We start from the raw sequence: 23,532 nt of genomic DNA on the forward strand, positions 1-23,532 counted from the left end.
AAATAGAGCAACCAATTTTGCATTTTTGTAAATGTTTGCAAAAAATCATTAAACTATAGGCAAATATTTATTACATGGTGACTGGAAAAATCTGTGAAGCCCACCTGCCAGTACAAAGATATGGTTTCCTGGTTCTCCTTGCTTAATAATGTAACTCCCTTGCTGGTAGTTTCTCCCATACATGCATTCCACCATGTCTTTGATCTGCTGAGGATCCAGTCTCTTCAGAAATTGATTTTTATTAAGGGCATCTGTAATGAGCTTCTTCTCACTGGTATAATGGAAAGAAGATGTTAGTTACAATTAGTGAAAACCATGATTTGCTGTTTAGAGTCACTTCATTTTTATTCTTGATATTACTACCTATGTATTTACAACTTTCCCAGCAAGGAAAAAATTTTTTTCTAGCCCCACCAACATCTGACCCTTAGAACTACCATACTTTACTTGGAAATCCTTTGAAAACAGTTTTGAATATATTTTTCTAGTAAAATCATTATTAAACCAATTTTATCATCACTCCTAATTGTCATCATCACAAAGGTAGCATCCTTCAAAGTCCCTAGATGCAATACTAATGGACATATGGTTTTTAGATGGGAAGCAGGTCTGGTTGGTAGGTAGAAGGTGTATCTAAGGGACTATAACACAGTATTCATTCACTGATGTATACACGCGTGCCTAATTCCTACGGTGCTAGTCCTTTTATATCTTATTTAATCCTCACTACTATCCTGTGAGATGACTATTCCGACTTTATAGATAAGTAGACTAAAAGCTAAGAAGCAACTTATCCTCCCCTAGGATTTACATCTAAGTCTGTGAGTCTGAAGTCTGTGCTGCTTCCATTCCATCTGCTGCTCCTTCTGAGGTGGAGAAGTCAGCTCCCTTGGGACTCATAAGGTTTGATCAGACATAGCGGGTGATGGTGATAGTTCAGGTTTGCCTATGTTTTGACTCTTAGTACGTCTAGACTAGACAGAACCTACATTTCCAACCTCCCAGCCTATTCACTCCCCAAATCAGAAGCCCACTTGTTGGTAATCCTAGAACACTCCAGTTTCTTTTGGAAAAGAAGTAGCTCAAAATAATTGCCTAATCTGCATCACCGTAAATTTCTAACGTTCTAATTAGCATACTTTATATGTAGATATCATAGAATTACGAGCTGGAAGAAAAGTTGCCTAAGTCAGAATCTTTGCACAATATATTTGCTTTCACTCAAATTCAGTGTGATTCTTTTAAAATATGGGTATTTTCCTGTAATTTTCATTCAAACTCTCCCATACATAGCTTTGCTGTTTAAAAACTTGTGATCTTTTCTACACAGAAAGTGTTCAAGGGAATTCCCTGGTGGTCCAGTGGTTAGGACTCAGAACTCAGCGCTTTCACTGCTGGGGTCTGGGTTCGACCTCTGGTTGGGGAACTAAGTCAGGTGGCGTGGCTAAATTAAAAAAAAAAAAAAAGAAAGTTCTCAAACACAAGGTAAAAGTTCATGGAATTAGATACTTTATGATCCTATCTATCAAATCATTAGGCTTCATGAAGGAAACAGAGCAAAGTCTTGTACAGAAATTCCTTCTTCCCTACTCCATCAACCTCAGAGCCATCTGAACTCTCTGGGTTCCTTGAGAACTTCCTTCCTCCTTCATCTAATCTATCACTATGTGTTGTCAATTCTCTTTGCAAAATATCACTGTTATCCATTTTAGTTTCTATTTTCAAGGGTCACCACATCCAAGAAAAAAATCTTAGGTCTGGATAATTTTAACAGCTTCCTTTTTGGTTTTTCAGCTTCTAGTCTCTTCCCCCTGCAGTCCATCCTATACCACACTATCAGATTCACATTGGTAAATTCATCTTGACTTCACCCTGATCTCATTCTTCCTTCATCCACTAAAACCAACAATTCATTCAATTAAGATATACCGAAAAAATACTTTTGCAAGATATTCTTCTCAAGGGTAGAACTGTGAACAATATCATAAAAGTTCCAGATTTCACGAGTCTTTCATGCGAGTGTAACATTCCAGCAAGAGTTTCCTCAATGCCCACATATCCCAATTTCCCAAAATATGTTCCAAGAATCACTGTTCCTTTATAATCAAAAGTTTGCTGAGTTTAAACAATTTTGGAAATTCAGCATGCACAGTTTAACGGTTCAAAGAAATCTTGCAGTAAACAAATCTGTTTAAACCAATGTTTCCCAAACCTCAGTGTCTTTTTTATTTATTTCTTTTTTTTGGCTTAACTTCTATTAACATTCCATGGAAGTATTATGAAAACCCTTTTGCCATGGAAGACAATCAACTTCCCACAATCTGGATTCCCCATTTCCCACCATATGCCTCCACTCTATCCATCTAGCACTTACTCCCTAACACAAATCCTTTGTTACAGATAGACTGGTCTCCGCATTGTCTCCTATGCTTGCCAGCTTTACCTTCAGGCTTGGCACATTTTTTCTCCTTGAATTTAGCTTCTTTTCCCCTCAACCTACCCAAACATTAGACATCTACCAAGAAACCCCTTATGACCTACTCAACCCTACCTTGGTACTGTAGCTCACACAATCCTTCTGTTCTACCCTAAACTCCTAGAGTACTCGTTTTCATGTCCATCCAACTCACCAAATTTATCAAGCAAATACTTAAGACTTAAAAATTAGTAAAGCATGGCCCATAGCCTCAAAGAGTTCCCAGATCCTCTTAATTTAGTTTAGTCCATAAACACATTGTAATATTCTATTAGAAAAGAGTGCTTGGTACTTCCCTGGTGGCATGGTGGTTAAGAATCCACCTGCCAGTGCAGGGGACATGGGTTTGAGCCATGGTCTGGGAAGATCCCACATGCCGTGGAACAACTAAGCTCATGCACCACAACTACTGAGTCTGCACTCTAGAGCCCATGAGCCACAACTACTGAGCCCATGAGCCACAACTACTGAGCCCACGTGCCACAACTACTGAAGCCCGCATGCCTAGAGTCTCTCTGCAACAAGAGAAGCCACGACAATGAGAAGCCCACACACCACAACAACACTCGCCACAACTAGAGAAAAGCCCGTGAGCAGCAATGAAGACCCAACTCAGCCAAATAAATAAATAAATAAATATATTTTAAAAAATAAAGAAAGAAAAGAGTTCTCTCTATGAGGTTTTCTCCAAACTAAATCATAAATACTTAGAGGAGTGGGTGTTGTCTGGAATTTTCTGTTTACAAAGCTGCATACAGCAGTGATTAAGAGTATGAAGTTTGCAACTTCTTCTATAACTATGATATAGGTCAGCTATTATAAGCACAACTCTCCCTGCTCACACAAAACAAGTATAAAAGTTGATTAAAATATATATTTACAAATCTGTTTGATGGCATTGGAGACCTATCAACTTAGCAACAGCTTGATGAATGATGATCAACAAGAGAACATGATTTGACATTCACCTCTGCTTTTTCCTTCAAGGCATTTATTGATTTGTAGACAGCATGAAGCAGAGTTTTGGCAGTCTCAAAGGATTGGGAAGACACAGGTCAGTGTTCAAGACACACCATGAAAGAGGATCCTGGTAAACACTCAGAATTTCAGATGGGACATCTAAAGGGCTATAAACTAGAAGTAAAGACTAACAAAAAACAGGCAAAAAGAGTCCCAAACCAACTTTGAAACTATTCCTATTTTGGCTAAAATTATTTGCCCCTGCTTAACTGCCTGTGAGAAGCAAAGGTGAATATTTTCTGTAGGATGTTCACAAAATCTAGGACTCAAATTTTCTCTATAATTTTTCCATAAGGAGTATCTGGCATGATATCAAAAACTACCAGGCATACCAGGAGAAAAGATCAAATGACTGAAGACCAAGAGGAAAAAAAACAATAGAAACAGACCCACAGTAGACTAAAAAAATTGTACGTATCAAGCACAAACTTTAGTACAACTATAATAGGTTTAAGAAAATCAAGGATAAAATAGAAAATGTCAATAGAGAACATGAACCTTTTTAAAAATCAAGTAGATATTCTAGAATTGAAACATACAATATCTGAAGCTTGGACCTCAATAGATGGGTTTAAAATCTGATAAGACACAGCTGAAAATGATTACAAACTGAATATGGGCAGGTAGAATATATCCAGATAGAAGACTGGAGAAAAATCTAGGACAGAAAATAGAACAATAAAAACAAAAACAAAACAAAACACAGGAGACACATATGGCATGATAGAGAAGTTGAGCATATATGTAATCTGGACCACCAAAGAAAGGGAAAGAATTAGCCTGAAACAATACATGAAGGTAACATATTCAAGAATTTTCTTAAATCAATGAAAATGTATCAAGCCATAGACAATAAACATCAAACAAAATATATACATTAAAAATTATTTAGTCCCGTCATAGTCAAATTATTGAAACACAAAAAGAAAAATCTATGAAGCAGCTGGAGAAAACAGACATATTACCTTCAAACAACCAACAACAGGACTGACTTACTCTTCAACAGAAATAATGGAAACCAGAAGACAGTGGAATATCTTCAAAGTGCTTCAGAGTGCCTATTCCAATATCTTTACCCAGTGAAAACAGCCTTCAAAAATGAGAGCAAAATGAATATATTTTCAAAATGTTATTCCGTTGGCAACAGACTTAACAGAGAAGGAAAATGATCCTGGATGGAAACTAGTAGATGTTAGAAGAAAGAAAGAATGGGAAAAGTAAATATCTGGGTGACTAAAGGAAGCTCATCTTTATAAAAGAGTAATAATAATACCTTGTACAGTTTGAAATATGTGATAAACAAAATGTATGAAAACAAACAGCCAAAACTGCATGGTCAGTAAATGGAGTTAGTTAACATAATTTAAAAGCACTAATCTATATTGGAAATTGAACAAGTTAAGGATGCATGTTACAATTTAGGGTAACCCCTACAAGATTAGACATAAAATGTTTAACTAGAAGAGAAAATGGAATAATAGTATGTACTTAATTAATTCAAGAAAATGGAAAGAAAATAGAGAAAAAGAAACCAAAGAAATGAAACAAATAAGAAACAAATAGTAAGATGTTAATGTTAAACCCAAATATTTTGTATTTACATTAAATATAAATGTAATAAATATCCCAATTAAAAGACCAGATTGTCAGACTGATAAAATAAATAAATAAAAAAGAAAATACCAAGTATATGTTGCTTATAGGAGGTATGCCTTAAAGATAATGATATAGAAAAGTTCAAAGTAAAAAAGGCAGAAAAAGATATACTATGTAAACACCAATTACAGGCATACCTCAGAGATATTTTGGGTTCAGTTCCAGATCCCAACAATACAGCAAATATTATAAGAAAGTGAGTCACACAAATTTTTTGGTTTCTCAGATGCATATAAAAGTTATGTTTACATTATACTGTAGACTATTAAGTGTGAAATAGCATTATGTCTAAAAAGCAATGTACACTCCTTAATTAAAAAATACTTTTTTGCTAAAAAATCCTAACCATCGTCTGAGTCTTCAGCAAGTCATAGTAGTAACATCAAAGATCACTGATCACAGATCACCATAACAAATACAGTAAAAATGGAAAATGTTTAAAATATTGTGAGAATTACAAAAACATGACACAAAGACATGAAGTGAGCAAATGCTGTCAGAAAAATGGGGTGCCTATAGATCTGCTGGACATAGGGTTGCCACAAACCTTCAATTTGTAAAAAATGCAATATCTTAAAGTGCAGTAGGGCTTCCCTGGTGGCGCAGCGGTTGAGAGTCCGCCTGCCGATGCAGGGGACACGGGTTCGTGCCCCAGTCCGGGAAGATCCCACATGCCGCGGAGCGGCTGGGCCCGTGAGCCATGGCCGCTGAGCCTACGCGTCTGGAGCCTGTGCTCCGCAATGGGAGAGGCCACAACAGTGAGAGGCCCGCGTACCACACACACAAAAAAAAGTGCAGTAAAGTGAAGCACAGCAAAACAAGGTATGCCTGTATAAAGAAAATTTTCCTTGATACAGGAAAGTAGGCTTTGAAGAAAGACATTATTTCTAGAAATGAAGAGGAATATTTTATATTGATATGTTCAGGAAAATACATATATTCTAAATGTGTATCCATCTAGTTAGATACCATCAACTTGACAAAAAAACAACTGACAAAATTAAAAGAAGAAATAGACAAATCCACAATCACTTTGAGAGATTTAAAATATCTCTCTAAGAAATAATAGAATAAGCAGACAAAAATTAGTTAGAAGATAGAAGATCTAAACCCTTGATTATCAAACTTTACTTAATCTCTTGACCTAATAGCTATTTTAAAGGTTGTATTCAACCAATTCGGAATACACATTCTTTTCAAGTACACGTGGAACCTTCACGAAAACTGACCTTATGGGGACTGTAAATCAAACCTAACAATTTCACAGGATTGCATAATACAGAGTATATTCTTTGCAAACAATAGAAGCTAAAAATTTAAGCTAGAAATGAATAACAAAATCAGTAACAAAAATAATCAGAAAATCCTCAAATGTTTGAGAACTGAGTAATATATTTCTGAACAGCTCATTGATCAAAGGAAGATTAAATCATAGGGAAGTCAGATAATATTTTGAAATAAATGATAAAAATGTGATTATCAAAACTTGTGGGATGCAGTTAAATCAATACTAAGAGGAAAACTTACAGTATTAAATAGATACATCACAAAAGAAAACAGATTAAAAATGAATGACTAAGTGTCTATCTCAAAGAGCTAGAAAAAGAAAAGCAATTGAGCTCAAAAAAGGGAAAAGGAAATAACAAAATAGAAACAGATAACACAGAAAGAAAAAAGTGCAATGAAGAAGATCAAGAGAGCCCTAAATAGGTTATTTCAAGAGTCAAATAGAACCGAAAAATTCATGGCGAATGGGGGGTTGGGGAGAAAGGATAATTAACAGTGTTGGAAATGAGAAAAGGGACATCACTATAGATATTACAGATAGGAAAAATGAGTGGACAGTATGAATAACTATTTTAAAAATTTAGATTAAATGAAAATTTCCTAGAAAAATATGCATATCAAATCTTATATAAGAAAAAAATAGAAAATTGGATTAGCAATAAAGACATCAAAACTATCCCACAAAGAAAATTCTAGACCCAGGTGACATTACCATTAAGTTTTCCAGACATTTAAGGATAAAAATTATTATTATTTTTTCTTTTCTCCTTGAGGTACGTGGGCCTTTCACTGCTGTGGCCTCTCCCGTTGCAGAGCACAGGCTCCGGACACGCAGGCTCAGCGGCCATGGCTCACGGGCCCAGCCGCTCTGCGGCATGTGGGATCCTCCCGGACTGGGGCATGAACCCGTGTCCCCTGCATCAGCAGGCGGACTCTCAACCACTGTGCCACCAGGGAAGCCCAAGGATAAAAATTATTAATTTTACATAATCTTTTCCAGAAAATAGAAAAAAGAAATTTTTCCCAACTTATTTTAGAGTGTCAGAATAGCCTAATAACAAAAACCCATATTACAACAAAGACAAACTAAAGGTTAATATTCCTAATGAAGATAGGTACAAAAGTCAAAAACAAACAAGTCTAGACCAGATTGAAAATTAATGTAATTAACCACATGAAAAGAATAAGGGAGAAAAATACATAGCAAAATCTTATTGTATGAGGAAAAAGTATTTGATAAAATTAAACACCTGTATATGAGTTTTAAATTTTAAAAAAAACACTTAGTAAATTAGAAATAGAAGGGAATTTCCTTAATCTGATAAAAAAAATCTATAAAACAAAACAAAAACAGAAAGTATCATATCACATGTGAAATATTGAAAGCTTTCCTCCAGATATCAGAAATGGGACACTTCAATTCCACCCTGAATAAAAAGTCTGAGCAAACTTAATAAATTGAGAAAAAAAGAAACAAAAGGGAAAAAATATATCAAAGATATAAACACAGTAAAAGAAGAAATAAAATTGTCATTCTTTCCAAAAGACATGGTTATGTAAATTGAAAACTCAAAAGAATGGACAGGGTAAAACCATCAAAATTAATAGGTGATTTCAATAATCTCACTGGATTCAAGGTCAGTAAACAAACTCAATTGTATTTCTATATCTCAGTATCAAAGTGAAAATGCTAATTTTTAAATGACATCATTTTAAAAAGATCAAAAATATCAACTATATAAAATTATATATAACAAAAATGTGTAAAACCTCTACAAACAGTATTACAAAATATTAAGAGAAATGAAAGAATAGCTAAATAAATGGAGGCATATAGCAGAGTCATGAATGAGAAGACAGTTTTTTAATGATGTCAATTCTATTCAAATCGATCAGGTTCAATGAAATCTCAATCGACATTCTAAAAAATTTTTTATGAAAATTGACAAGCTAATTCTAAAATTCTTACAATCATAAGAAGGCCCAAGAATAGCCATCACAACATTGAAGAACAATAACAAAACTAGAAGACTTAAGGTAATGGATATCAAGATTATTATTGGGAGTTCCCCGGTGGTCCAGTGGTTAGGACTCTGCGCTTTCACTGCCGAGAGCCTGGGTTCAATCCCTGGTTGGGGAACTAAGATCCCACAAGCTGCACCGCATGGCCAAAAAAAAAATTATTATTAATCAAAATAATTGAGAGACTATACTCTTGGCACAAGGAGGCACAAAAAAGACCTTTGGACCTGAATAGAAAGAACTAAAACCCACCTAAACATATATAGATACTTGATTTATGACAACGGTTGTACTGCAGAGCTACAGAGGGAAAGCAGACATCAATGGAAAACACATAAATTAAAAAGTGTTCACCCTGTTAATTATCAAGGAAAAGAAAGTCAAAACCACAATGAGATACCACAACATAAACATACCCACCAGAATGGCTAAAATGAAAAAGACTGACAGCGCTAAATGCTGGTGAGGACGGAGAGTAGCAATACTCATACGCTGTTGGTGGGGGGTATATATTTGTCCAGCCATTTTGGAAAACTATTTGGCAATCTATATTAAATGTGAACTTAGGGACTTCCCTGGTGGCACAGTGGTTGGGAATCCGCCTGCCAATGCAGGGGACATGGGTTCAATTCCTGGTCTGGGAAGATCCTACATGCCGTGGAGCAACTAAGCCCATGTGCCCCAACTATTGAGCCTGTGCTCTAGAGCCCACGAGCCACAACTACTGAGGTCACGTGCCGCAACTACTGAGGCCCACGTGCATAGAGGCCGTGCTCCACAACAAGAGAAGCCACCGCAATGAGAAGCCCGCTCACTGCAACAAAGAGTAGCCCCCACTCGCCTCAACTAGAGAAAGCCCGTGCGCAGCAACGAAGACCCCATGCAGCCAAAAATAAATAAGTAAAAAACAAATAAATTTATAAAACAAAAACGTGAACTTAGATAAAATTTACCACCCAGCAATTCCATTGCTAGTTATATACCTATCATAAATCATATATAAATCAAAAGTGCAAAAATATTCATGGCAGCGTTATTCAAAATTGCTAAACACCAGAATCAACCAAATGTCCATCAACAGTAGAACTGATAAGTTGTAGCATAGTCACAGCAAACACTATAGAGCAACGATAATTAATGAACCATCACTACACACAATATCATAAATGACTCTCACTATATAAACTAAAGGAGCCAGAGTCTGTAGAGTCCATACTCTATAATTCCACTAACATAAAGTTCAAAAATAGGCATAGTAATCTATGATAATACTAGTGCAGATAGTGGCTACCTTAGAAGTAGATAATGGATAGGGATTGGAAGGGAGCAGAAGGGGCTTCTGATTTCCTGGTCTGTTTGGTGGTTACATGGGCGTGTTCACTTTATGATTTGTTCACGTCAATAAAAAATTCATGTAATAAATAAAATGTGTACATAGCTTTGGAGGCAGAAGATCATAGGTTCAAATCCTAGCTCTGCCACTTCCTAGCTGTGTGATCTTAACCTCAGATTTCTTCTTTGTGAATAGAGCTGAGTAATCATACCTGCATCATAAAGATACTATGCACATTAACTCAGATAAGGTGCTAATATATGCCTAATAAATGGCAGTGATAGCAGTAGTTGGCAATAGTAGTGGTTATGGTATGCTTTTTGTGGGGAAGGGTATGAAAAGTTCTAGAAACCACGAAGAAAGAAAGAGGCACTGCCAAGACTCTCTGCTTAGTTCAAAGTTCCTCCAATAGGGTTGGATCTCGAATGTATGTACATCAGTGGCAGTGTGCCATAATCCTTTTACACCCCCTACTTACATAATCAATATTCTTTGAAGCAATAAATTCCTGTCCTCTAAGTTGCTTCAGGAAGTTTAATTTGTCAAAGTCCACTGACAGTTCTTGTTAAGCTGGGCCCTCAATCTTCCTTCTCTGGAACTGTTTACTAGAAGCCTGTGTTCTCACTGTTTGTTTTTGTCAGGTCAGACAAAGCATGTGTCTTGCAAACTTCTTTGCACAAGGTTCAGTGCCAAGCAGGGACCAGGGGGCCTCCACCTACTTTCTTATCTGTCAAGAATTTCTTGTGAGCACAAAGGCCGAGGCAACTTTACTTGTGTGGCATATCATAACTGAATTATATATACAAATAGGAAGTATATTAGAAGGCATATTTGTTGAGGGCCCAAGATCTAAAGCTGGAATGCCAGGGTCTGATTCCTAATTCTGCCACTAACGAACGGTGGAACTCTGGGCAAGTCACTTAATCTCAAGTTTTCTCAGCTATAAAATGACAATAAACACAGTCCACAGGTCATAGGATTTCTATGAGAATTAAGTTAGTTAACAATACTGAGCACTAAGAACATGGCCTGGCACATAAAATATATTACAGAAGGAATAGCTGTACTATTATATGTCAGCAAATTACCAGCAACTTTAAAATCTTCGAGTTAAAATAGCTCTAAAAACTCTATACTTGTGAACCGCCACTATTTATTAAGGGAGACTCCTTCACAATGTGAGTAAAACTCCTGACAATCCAGGCCCCCCGCCTGGCCAGCCTCCCTGTGCTCGGGGTACCCCAGGCCCACTGAACTGCTTGCAGGTCCCCAAATGTGTCAGGCCGCTTGGTCTCCCAGCCATCCATATCTCCTCAAAACCCAGCTCAACGTCGGCTCATCTATGGAGGTGTCCCTGATCCCACCAAGCACAGGATGCTCCCTCCGTCCTTTGTACACCCATCTCTTAGAATGTCAATCACACAAGACTGCAATACATTTTAATTTCCCCAAAGAGACCGAGATCTTCAAGGGTGACAACACTTTCTTCATCCTCTTACCTAAAATCAGAATTGCACCTGGCACAAAAGAGGGACTCAACAAAATTAATACTAAAGGACATTCAAGTTCTTTCTCCTAGTTGAAAAATCCTGGGTACAGAGACAAGAGTGGAGGTGGGAAATGTCCATCATCCACTAAACAGGCACAGAAAAGAAGCAAGATAAACATCTATTTACTTTTCCCCCAAATTTCTTGAGTAATAAACCAGCAAGAAAAAAAATAGCTAATAAATGCACACGTTTATAATTTGAGAAACCAGCATGAAAAGATGAGGTCATTCCATGAATAATCAGAAAATGAGCATGACTTTGTCCTGTCAACTCTCTTACCCTATTGCCCACATAATTAAGTACAGTTGTAATTGAATCATGTTTACTGTTACTTCATGCTTACAGCAAACATTTCTCTCTCCCTTTCTTAAATGTGTGCAGATGATCCAATTTCCGGGAGCATCAAAGAACAGAGCTTAATAATGAAATGTTGAAAACCAAAACATATGAGGGAGTTAATCTGACACACTCAGTGATATGCATAATCATCATTGCGCTGCATGGTAATTAGGTAGAAATGGTAAATAGTTCTCTTAGATGCCTGTAATGAGCATTACTCTTAGAGTGTCAAACTGAATATTTCTAGAGTCAGCTGCAGGGAAGCCTGTTCCTATAAAAAAAATGGTTCTCAATCGTCACTGCACATTAGAATCATCAAGGGACCTTCTGTAAATCCTGATACCCAGGGCCTTTACCTCAAACCAATTTAATCAGACTCCCTCGGGGTCGTACCAGGACATCAGTATTTTTTAATACTTCCCTGGTGATTACAATGTGCACTTAAGCTTAAGAATTACAGCCGTAAACAAGAAAACACAAGGGAGTTTGAAGTTGTTCATTCCCTCTATTTTCCCACAGCACTGGGAACAAGCCTCCATTGAAGGCTCAACAAGCAATCAATTAATTACTATTAAGTAATTAATGGTTGATGAATTAACAATAATCAACTGATGTTCGTTTGTCACATGACTTTGCTGTATCTTATTCTCCTTTACAAGATAACCAATAAGAGAAAAAAAAAAAAATAAGAAAAGAGAAAATCATCACTGTACCTCCTTCCAGCATCCTATATGGAAATTGAAACAGCCTGGCACTTAGAGGTATGCTGTCAACACAGCCCCAGGACTTTTTTTTTCAATTGTGGTAAAATGCACAACACAAACTGTACCATCTTAACTACTGTTAAGTGCACAGCTCAGTGGCATTAAGTATATTCCCATTATTTTGCACCTATCGCCACCACCCATCTCCAGAACTTTTCTAATCTTCCCAAACTAAAACTCTGTACCCATGAAACAATAATTCCCCATTCCCTGCTCCTCCCAGCCCCTGGAAACTTCCATTCTACTTGATGTGTCTAGAAATTTGATTGCTCTAGGTACCTAATATAAAGTGGAATAATTTGAGTCTGATTTATTTCACTTAGCATAAAGTCATCAAGATTCATTCATATTGTAGCATGAAAAAGGAAGGGCTTTCCCTCCTTTTTACGTCTGAATAGTATCTCATTGTATGTATATACTGCATTTTATTTACCCTTTCATCCATCAGTGAGTGTTTGCATCTTATGAATATGCTATGAATATGCATGTACAAGACTCTGGGCTTTTTATATATGGCTTTACATATCTAGCATGGCCAGATTCTTAGTCAGAGAATCTCATACCAGAGATGCAAAGGGGCTGGTATGGTGTGCAGAAGTCTAAGATGGCCCCACTGTCTCTACCCACCTGGTGTCAGGCTCTTATATAATCCCCTCCCCCTGAGTGGAGATGGAACCTGGGACTTGCTCCTTGACAACACAATATAGCAACTGTGATGGGAGGGTTACCAAGCGTATGTTATATAAAACTTCATCTTAGTCAACACTAAAGAGATTCTCCAGCTGGCCCTGAAGCAGTAAGCAGCCATGTTGTGAGAGGTCCCCTGTCATATGAGGGGGACATATGACAGGGAACTCTGGGCAGACCTCTAGGAGCTGACAGCAGCCCCTGGCTGACAGCCAGCAAGAAAATGGGGACCTCAGTCCTACCTCCACAAGGAACTGAATTCTGCCAACAATCACTTGAGATTAGAGGAGGACCTCTTCCACTAGAAAGCTCTAGAAAGGAACACAGCCGGTTGACACCTTGACTGCAGCCTGCTGAAACCCTGAGCAGATGACCTAAATAGCCTCACCCACACTCCTGACCCACAGGAATGCCGAGATAACAAATATGCATTGTTTCAAGCTGCTAAGTTTGTGGTAACTTGTTATCCAACAATAGAAAACAAACACACCTGGGCTTCCCTGAGTTTCTGGTTCCAAGGGCTATCCCTTTTTACCTCCCTTTTTCTCACCTTACCTGGAGAGAAGAGACTGGAAGCTACAGATCTTTCTTTCCTTCATATTTCTCAGAGCTTGATTTGTAAACCCCAAAAAGACTACGAAAGTTGATGCTTAGAATTTACTAATTCAAATTAATTTGTCATGACAAACAAACACTCCTGGAACGATTCAAAGGAAATTGGGGATTCTTGGCCATAGGTCTCAAAAACAAAACCAAAAACCTGTCAAACAAGACTGCACTGAAAAATCTACAACTCACCAATGTGTCTAAGGAAAGTCTGCATGGAGGAGAGCAAATTATTTTAAAATGAGATTTTAAAGAACGAAATCAGGTTTAGTTAAAGGATCATTACAACAAATATATCTTTCACACAGAAGGTACTTCCAGAGTCTAAAAACTGAAAAGCTTTTCCTTGGCTTTAGATTTTTTTCCCCCTTCTTGAGAAGCATTTTAAACCCCAGAAAAAGTCAGGTGATGAGCTGAGCTGCTCAGGCTTTGCAAAGAAAGGGGAGGCTCCCTAGAAACTGACTGCACTGGCAGAGGTCAGTGATGATGCTTTCCTCTGAATGGACAAGCAAGGAGAAAAGGTCACTGTCTTCTCAGCCATACTATTTCTACTACACTGTTTCCTGGGAATCTAGCAAGGAAATGGGCAGTGTCCAGAATGGCATGAAATGTGTGTGAGGGAAAAAATGGGTCAGGAAAGAGTAACCCATTTCAGGGGACACTTAAAAGCCATAAGTAAGAAGAGCTGGAGGCTCTGCCCAAGTTCTCAGGACAGCTGTTCAAAGCCAGCCCTGCTATATTCACCTGGAGTAACTTACTTAGAGGCAAGCAGATCCACAAACTGCTATAAATATCCCATAAAGTAGTAAGAGAGCAGGCAAAATATAATAAGTGTAGGTTTCAGAGTTGTTCCAATTAAGTGGTAGCTGTCTCGGGATCTAGGTGAGGTTGCCCAGCTTTAGGCACTACTGAGGACCACCATGGGCTAGTTACTTACTCTTGGTAAGCCTCATACAATAATATTCACCCGGTAGGTTTGTTATGAAAATAAATGAGATAACTCAGTGTCTGGCCTATACCAGGTACTAGAAATTGGTACTGATGGCCCTTGACTAGTCTGATGCTGAGAGAGGAGGAAAATTAGGAGCAAACAAAATAAACATATAAGTGAAAGAAATGGGGGACAGGAGAGAGAAAGAACTACACAAAAGAAAGGAAAGAAAACAAAACTAAAGAATTCAATATTCGATAAACATTTGTTGAACTGAATGTGTTCATCTGAAAGCATAAAGGGAATGTTTCTAGTCAAGCCTATGGGGTCAAAAATGGCTGTGGTTATTGTCCAGTAGTATAAGCACATCACAGAACGTGCTGTAACTCAGGAACACCGACCACCAGGCAAGGGAAAGGTGGTTCCGAGTCAGCACTTCGAGTTTTGATTTTCACAACGATTAGTCCTTGAGTCCTGAGTGTTTCCTGAGGCTTAATTACACATTTTCCCTAACACCTAGCAACTGACAGACTGGAAGATGTGAGGATAAAGTGAGAAGGAACAGAGGGCGGCTATAAACCAAGCAGAGGGTAATTTGAGAGGTTGAGAGAGGGCTTAGGTGGGGTGCAGGGTGAGGAGAGTCCAGGCCCTTTGGCTTCTAGAGAGAAAGAAGAAAAGGCAGGGGCAGGAAGTCCCGGGCGCTGGGTGCCAAGACTCTGGAAAATCTGCCAAAATCTATCTCACTTCTCTGAAGCGTCAAGACAGCTGCCAATGAATTCTAGGCAGGTTCTTCAATTCCTCCGTGCTCCTAACCTCTCCTTTTTCTGAAGTTGAACAGCACTGCCTATCCCCTCTACACCCCTCACCAACCCCAAGGGGGAGCCATTCACTTTGCAGGCTGCTCTGGCTCTAAGAGTCGTGCACACAACGGTAGAGAACACACTTCTCACACCAGGCAGACTCACACTGGAAACCTGGTTCAGCAGAGGACCTTGAGCAAGCTGTTGAACGCCTCTGAGCTTTCGTTTCACCTTTGGTCCAAGGTTAAAGTAACACCTACCTCACCAGGCAAGTCTCCATGAGATAATACACAGCAAACCACAGACGTCTAGCAGTTGCCCAAACGCTTGGTTTTCTCACCCCATCCCTGAGTAGCCAGCTCTGATCTGGATGTCTAAATGCACGTTATTACTATAAAACATGCTGATTTCAAACATCCTAACAACAATAGCAGGGAGCTGTTTGTAACCATATGAAAAAAAAAATTAGAAACGTATCTATTTCTAATTATTTATTTAATTTTTTATAAGGCTTCCCAACTAAAATATGAAGAATCCTCCTCTAATTTTCACTTTGGTACAGTGGGACATTGCAGTTGTTACAACGGACTTTTTATTGACGTATACTTAGTTTAAACATTGTGTTAGTTTCAGGTATACAGCAAAGTGATTCAGTTATATATATGTATTCTTTTTCAGATTATTTTCCATTATAGGTTATTACAAGATAATGAATACAGTTCCCTGTGCTAGACAGTCAGTCCTTATTTAGAACAGACTTTAGATAGCAGATTTCTTGGTTTTGAATCCCAGTTCCAATATTAAAAGCTGCGTAACCTTAGGCAAGTTATTTAATTCTGTAAGCCTCAGTTTCTTCATATATAAAATGATACATAATCACATCTATTATGATGGTGATAATAATATCTATTTCATGCGTTTGTTGTGAGGATTAAATAATCCAATATTTGTGAAGCACTCAGAGTGGTGCCTGGCACATCATTAGCGATGTATAAATGTTGTTATTACTATTATCATTATCATTCCATGAAAACACTTCTGCTCAGTAAAAGAGTTGTATTTCTGTAACGCACATTCAAATGCTCGGCACTGCTTTCGAAAGGAAGAACAAATAATAACAAACATACTCTTTCTTTCTTCCTGGCTGCTTTTCCACATCTTGTTTAAATGCGTTACTCACTAGCATTTTCCACTTTTACCTATTCTGCTCCTATTCTGGGTGGGAGTGACAAATGAGACTCATTGTCCTTCCTAAAACTAGAGTCAACATCTGAAGTCTGATGGCAAGTCTTTGTTTTACCTCTCCTTTTCAAAGAAGAACAATAGTTTCAGATGATAGTTAAAGCGTTCTCAGTGAAAGGAAGTCATACCAGCGACTTGCCAGATGTCTCTGATTCATTTGCCTGTGTTCCACCAGACATTCTGCACGAGCTCATAATTTTGTTCTGCTGGTGCTGAAGTTTGTTAAACAATGTCTACATCAACAGAAAATTTAATTTCAGTAAAAGGTCTGACCTCTGCAGGCATGGTTGTCTTGGTGCTCAAGGCAGGTCAGACATGGACAGAAATGCGATCTGAGCTCTTTCTCACCCACCTTTGCCACTGATATTCAGTTCTCAGCCCTGAGAAGCTCTGTACTTGTTTCAGAACCCATTCGTGCCCCTCCATATATATCAGTCTGTACCATCAGATGGATCAAATCCATTCTCTGTGTCCTTTTCACACAGGCCTGAGCTCTGAGGACGTAGCACTTGGTGAATATTAATGAAATGGGTAAGCTCTGCTCAACTCTGCTTGGAAGAAGTGGGGAAGCAGCATTGTTCTTCCTACCAACCAATACAGTGTATCAAAAGAAAGCAGACTGGTGCCCAAACTAACCTGACTTTGAGCCCTTTGATCTTTGTGGGTTAAGAACACTGGTATAGGTAGATAGGGTGGGGGACCCCCAGAGGAAGAGAACCAGGCATATCTTTCTTGACATAAGAGAAGCCATTTTAGGCCTAAGCCATTTTGTGATCTAAGTCTGGCCACAATGCTTGCTCTTGATCAGGCCAGAAAACAACCATATTGGAGACAATAAGTCAGTTGTAAAGACTTCCAGTTCTATTTCAAAGATAAAGATCAGTCTGAAGCATATTCTTGAGCTATTCTGCAGGATCCAAAACTCCCTCAAGCACTCAACCACCCGACTAACTGGAACCTAAGGAATGATCATGCTGACCTTTATTGATTTCAGTCAACTAGAGCCAGGACTCTGTCAGTCTTTGCCCTACTTCTACACTGAATTCTCCTCCATGAATATGCATACAGTGCCCAAGCCCCTTCATAAATATGCATGTACCCTTAGCTTAAAACTTTCCCAATTTTGCTATTCAGGGACATACTACTTTGGGAAATATCTTCGGTGTTCTCTTTACTTGCTGCAGGTAATAAATCCTTCCTTCTCCTGCTCTTTGGTTTGGTAGTGTCTTTTGGCTTAACACCTACCCAGAGGCAAATCCAGTCTTTGCGCAACTTTTTTGGGATTGTAGAGGGAAAGAACTGGTTTCAAAGTCAATCTTGGGTTCTAATCTTAGCTCTGCCACTTACCATGGCCTATTCTGCAACTCCCCTGCCCCTGTTTCCTCACTTCTCCAATAGGGGAGAAGCGTGAAACAATCTCTAAGATTCTTCCAGCCCTAAAGTCTTCTGATAGTTACTATAATAGATTAAATCAGGGATCAGAGTATTTGATATACTGGAATGCTCTGACTCATCATGATTTATGATACTTCAGAAAGGCTGAGTACCTATAATAAAACGGGCTACATGCCCACATGGTTGTATGCTTCTGAAGATCTAAAATGGTCAGTGGGCACAAAGCCAAGTCCCTACAAAAGGCTATGATAGACCGCAGGTTCCATTCAGCTGAAGAGGGATTCCACATTGTGCCCACCTCAATCTGAAAGGCTCATTTTCACTTTCTGTGACATTGTCCTAATACCGAACACAGGTCTTATTTTTCTGTAAGTTCTCTCAAACTTCACTACGGTCACAATTCCCACCTCAAAAGATAGCAGTTACAGTCAAAACCACATAATCTAGAACTGCAGTATCCAATACAATGGCCATTAGACACATGTGGCTATTTAATTTTAAAATAACTTGAAATTAAAAATTCAATTCCTCAGTGGCACTAGTCACACTTCCAGTGCTCAACAGCTACATTCTGCTGTTGGCTACCATATCAGACAACACAGATTATAGAACATTTCCATCATTGCAGAAAATTCTCTTGAACAGCACTGAGTTATTCTAGAACCTGATCTTAAAAAGTAGCCCCTTGAATTTTGCAAGAGACAAATTAAAAGAGTTCTCCAATGCCATTAGAGCATATAAGTTCCTCCAAATAAAGCAGGGAGGTGCAACTATACTATTTAAGCTCCCCCTTCCTACCTTACAAGTACACTTGCTGGGTACAAGACAACAAAGATGGCATGAGTGGACTTCCTGGCAGTTGCTGAGGTTCACTTGCTATTTACAATACATTTGAGCACAGGGGCCTCAGCAAACTCACAGACTGCGGTGGCATGGGCTTGAGAGTCTCTCATGAATTACCGAATCTGAATCCTCAAATTCGAAATCTATCATCCCCCCAAATGTTATTCTCTGGTTTATCTCAGTACTTCATATCTCCCCCACGCTGTTGATTGCAGGAGGGCTGGAATCTCCCCCCACTTTCTTTCTCATTGGTAAGTACTCATCAGAGACATACTGTTTGACAAAAAGACTAAAAAACCATTCAATGACTTTCTGATCCAGTGTGGAGGGGAAACCTGATCCAAAATGTAGTTGACACGTATTAGTAAAAACAAATTTATTCATAAAGTCAGCCAGGAAACTTTATAAAGTTCAACAAATAAATCATGAGAACCTAAAACTAAATGAAGGCTCCATTTTGACTGTTACCTTAAATTCTCTGATATCTATCTAACAGGAACTGCTTGGAAAAGTAGCCAAACCAATGGACACTGTCCATTATCCTTCTATCAGTGGATGGTGCTCTCATCTTTTCTAATGTTCTAACTTCCAGAAAGTTTTTTCTTCCAAAATTTTTGATAGACTGTATAAAGACTGTATATAAAGACTGTATAAAATTTATATTTGGATAAATTATCCAAACTTTACTTACAGACTTTCTCTAAAACTGGAACTATTTGAAAATGGAAAATGAATTGTAATATTGAGCACTTTCAAAGAATTGGACATTTTTAAATCTCTGAATTGACGTTAGCTATCTGCGTTTAGCCACTTATTCCAGACTTAAGGGGAAAGACATTTTGTAAGGGAAATTGCAGGGAAAATTCAGGTACAAACGTCTGCAAGGGGAAATAAGATATAAACCAGTCAATGACAAAAGAGTGGTTCCCATATTCTAATTAATTTTTCAATTTAGAACTAAAAGGCTCTATGAAAGGATAAAGGGATTGTGAAGGCATAAATAATCTAATTTGGTCTCTTTAGGATTTAATCATTAAGGAATCAGTTATCCCATTTCTTCATCGTATCCCCAACACAAACTTGTACCCACTGGGCCTGCCTTTATGATGGATGAGGGGAATCATTGCTCATCCTTATTCATCCATCCTTCTAAGGGCTGTAATGTTTTTCCTCTCCTGTGTCCCACTCACTACAGACAGATGGTTTGGCCCAAAAACTAACTGTGCTTAGCTGTTGATTTCCTTTACCTCGTTATAATAGAGCTAATAAAAAATACAGTAGAATGTACTTATCTTGGATTGTTCTGTTACCTAACACCAGGAGAATAGTGTTTTGCCTCAAGACGGGCATAAGTCTTTGGAAAAAATAATTGAAAATAATCTTCATTCAAGAGGAGAAATCTGGTGGAATATGTATGAAGAGGGTCAAAGAAGATGAATTACTATTAAATTCTCTCGCACTTCTCCTAGATATATAAGCACATTGTTATTGAAAGAATTTTTGTGGGTAAATAATATATGGTCTTATGTATACACATATAGTATGTATAACATATGTATGTGTCTAGTACGTATATAGAGAGAATGCATAATGCAATTATTATATGTGCATATATCTCTTATACATCAAAAGAGAACACGATGATGTTCAATTTTTGAAAAACAAGCGTAAGTTTGTCAGCAACATTTGTAATTTCTGAATTCACACCATTAAAAAGAAATAATTATTATTTTTGCAACGGGAATACAGAAGACCTTTCTAAGCCAACTAATAAATAAACTCCTGGCTTAAAAAAAGTCTTCTGAACTCTAACGTCAATCAGATTCTTTCAACCACAGAGTATTATACGTTTATAATCCGGCATGACTTGTTTCCTTAACAAACATTTATTGCTCATTCATTATGTGCCAAGCACTATCGACAAATTGATGAATTAAACTTCCCTTTACAATCCTGCTACCAAAAGTAATCATTTATTTGTTTAAGTCAGATGTTTTATCTTGATTTATATTATTTATGTGTGTGAATAAATTAAAGTTGTTTTAGTTTCACAAATCTTGGATTTTGCAAGAAGGACCCAGGCTCAGCCAAGACATTATTAAGGCAAAAGATCTAATTTCAACTAATAAATATTTACTCATTTAAAAATAGTGCAGAAAGGAGACCCTAACTTATAATGTTTCTAATCAATCTTTCCTGGTTAGGAAATTCAAACTTGAGCCAGAAAAGAAACGTACCCATACACACACACAAGAATACTGTGGGAAATATTTACATGTTCTTTTAAAAATCCTTAATTTTAAAATTAATTCTAGCTTTTAATTGTTCCCTCTGCCTGAAGTAAGTGCCCTTTCTACCTGGTCTATCCTCCTTTTTCTCCTTTGGGTCTCAGTTAAAGGTCACCTCCTCAACCAGGTCTCCATGACAATCCCAATTCTGTCCCCTCCTTGACCTTCTCTCCCCCTTAATCCCAGACACCACCCACTCTACTGTCAGTTTCATCATATCATTCATCTTAATTAATAATTACACAATGTTTACTTGTTTCCGCGTATACTATCTTCCCACAGGAAACGCTCTGTGTCTATTTATTCACTGATATATACTTAGCATCTAACACAGTGGCTGGGAGAAGGCAGTGCTTAACTAAAACTGTGGGATGAATGAATGAATGCACCCCCCTCAGAGGCATCAGCTTATCCCTTTTTCATGACACTTGCAGACTAAGTGCTAAGAAGTGGCTTTTGCTATACATATTCATAATTCAGCGTGATTTGTGTACACCCGTTAAGTCTACTTCTTTGGAAGAGAGATGGGCAGACTCCCTACAACCACCTCTGCACTCCCCTAGGGTTTTCAAGATAGCAGAAATGACTTTTGTAAACTCGGTTCCTCAGTTATGCAAATCACAAATCAAAGTCCAGGTAAAGCAGGAGTCCTGCTTTAAAGAGAAGTTCTACTTAAAGGGAGACTCTGTTGCAAAACAAAACCCTTTCAGAAGCCCCTCTATCCCAAAATCTGAAAGGGTTAATATGCGCTTCTCCGTTGAGGAGACTCAATAAATAGCGTTCTAATGTTTCATAATATTTAAGGCCACCTGAGTCCAAAAGCGGGTGGGAACTTACCTAGAGTCCTTTCTGACTCTCGCTTTCTCAAAGGAAAATTCAGGGGGTTTGTTGAGGTCATAGGTTCGGGTGGTGGGCTCAGCAGACACACCAGCCTTCGCTCCCCTCCTGCTATGGAGGGAGACCAATCCCGAGGTCTTGCGGTGGACCTCAAGAGGCACTTTATCCGGAGACGCCTGACGCGGGCTTCCTCCCTGCATGTGTACCACATCCTGAAGCTTGTTCAGCTGGATGCACTTGTTCTGGAGCTCCTCCGTGAGCTCCGCAATGGCCACAGTCTGCTTGGACAGCTGCTCCCGTAGCTCCTTCAAATGGTACTCCCGCTCCTGGATCTCGGCATCCTTCCTCCTCAGCTCTCTCTCCAGCTCTGACACCTTGCTCCGGAGGGCACTGGTAGTGAGGTTCCCGGAGTGGCCATCTGGATTCTTGGAATGTTTGGGTTTCACGGAACCATTTCCCATTTTGCTCAAGGACCTGAGAGAGGGCAGAGAATTGGGGATTCCCTAGTGGAGTTTCACTTCCCAACCGCCACCGCCACCCCTCTCGATCCGCTCTGTTTCATAAAGAGAAACACAGCGCTCATCGCTGTTGGGTAAGCAATAAATTCCCCCACGCTTCCAGAATAAAAGCAACGGATTGATTCCCTTTGTCCCTCAATGAGGAGGAGCTGGCCCTTGGTTTCGTTCTTCCCCATCCCTTTGCTGGCCCAAGCATCCCACCTAAAAAGCATTTTGCACAAACGGCCTGCGTTACCTGCTCTTCTCTTTGGTCGTTCTCTCCGGACAGCTGTCAAAAGCATCACAACACAACTGCGATTCGGATGTCAGCATGGCAAAGATAAAACACCAACGAGCAGCTGCAGCTACCGCAGCAGAGATTGTTAATGTCACAACTCTCACAGCTCCCTGAGTGGCTACACTAAGAAACCTCCCCCTGGTTTAGAAAATAACACATCTGCACCTCGGGCGGAGGAGGCACAGTTGGTGTTGCTGTATTAGCACTTTTCTCCAGCCGTGTGTGCCTATTAAGTTTGGCTTTTCTGACAATGCTCGCTGTTGCAAACTTCTGGATGGCAGTTACCGGAAGGTAAAACAGAGGCATGGGGGTTCTTCTACATCCTTTACTTTACATCCTAAAGCCAAGATTGTCCAAAAAATGACAACCTATGGTACAATACTCTATTATTTTCCTGTAAAGAATATCCTCAGTGTAGGCCCCAAACTAGTTACTAATACAGTGAGTCTCAGGATGTAACAGGCAGACTGGGGAATATGAGGCATGATTTTAGTTGATTCAAGCATGTTTTTTAGGGATTTCCCTGGTGCAGTGGTTAAGAATCTGCCTGCCAGGGCTTCCCTGGTGGCGCAGTGGTTGAGAGTCCGCCTGACGATGCAGAGGACACGGGTTCGTTCCCAGGTCCAGGAGGATCCCATGTGCCGCAGAGCGGCTGGGCCCG

The 23,532-nt window shown here is 38.8% G+C and overlaps 1 protein-coding gene across 2 annotated transcripts in view; it reads right to left on the minus strand.

Moving 5' to 3' along the window:
* Window positions 1-22,537, minus strand: part of PRKG2 (protein kinase cGMP-dependent 2) — an 84,717-nt gene extending 62,180 nt beyond the window's left edge. For both annotated transcript variants that reach the window (XM_032632837.1, XM_032632836.1), the window contains exons 1-2: window positions 22,077-22,537; window positions 105-271 (exon numbers count right to left, since the gene is read on the minus strand). In XM_032632837.1, the coding sequence (XP_032488728.1) occupies window positions 105-271; window positions 22,077-22,537 (628 nt within the window). The remainder of the gene's footprint in view (window positions 1-104; window positions 272-22,076) is intronic.
* Between the last annotated feature and the right edge of the window lie 995 nt (window positions 22,538-23,532).

Source organism: Phocoena sinus, chromosome 5 (genome assembly GCF_008692025.1).
Source record: "Phocoena sinus isolate mPhoSin1 chromosome 5, mPhoSin1.pri, whole genome shotgun sequence".
NCBI classification, from domain to species: domain Eukaryota; kingdom Metazoa; phylum Chordata; class Mammalia; order Artiodactyla; family Phocoenidae; genus Phocoena; species Phocoena sinus.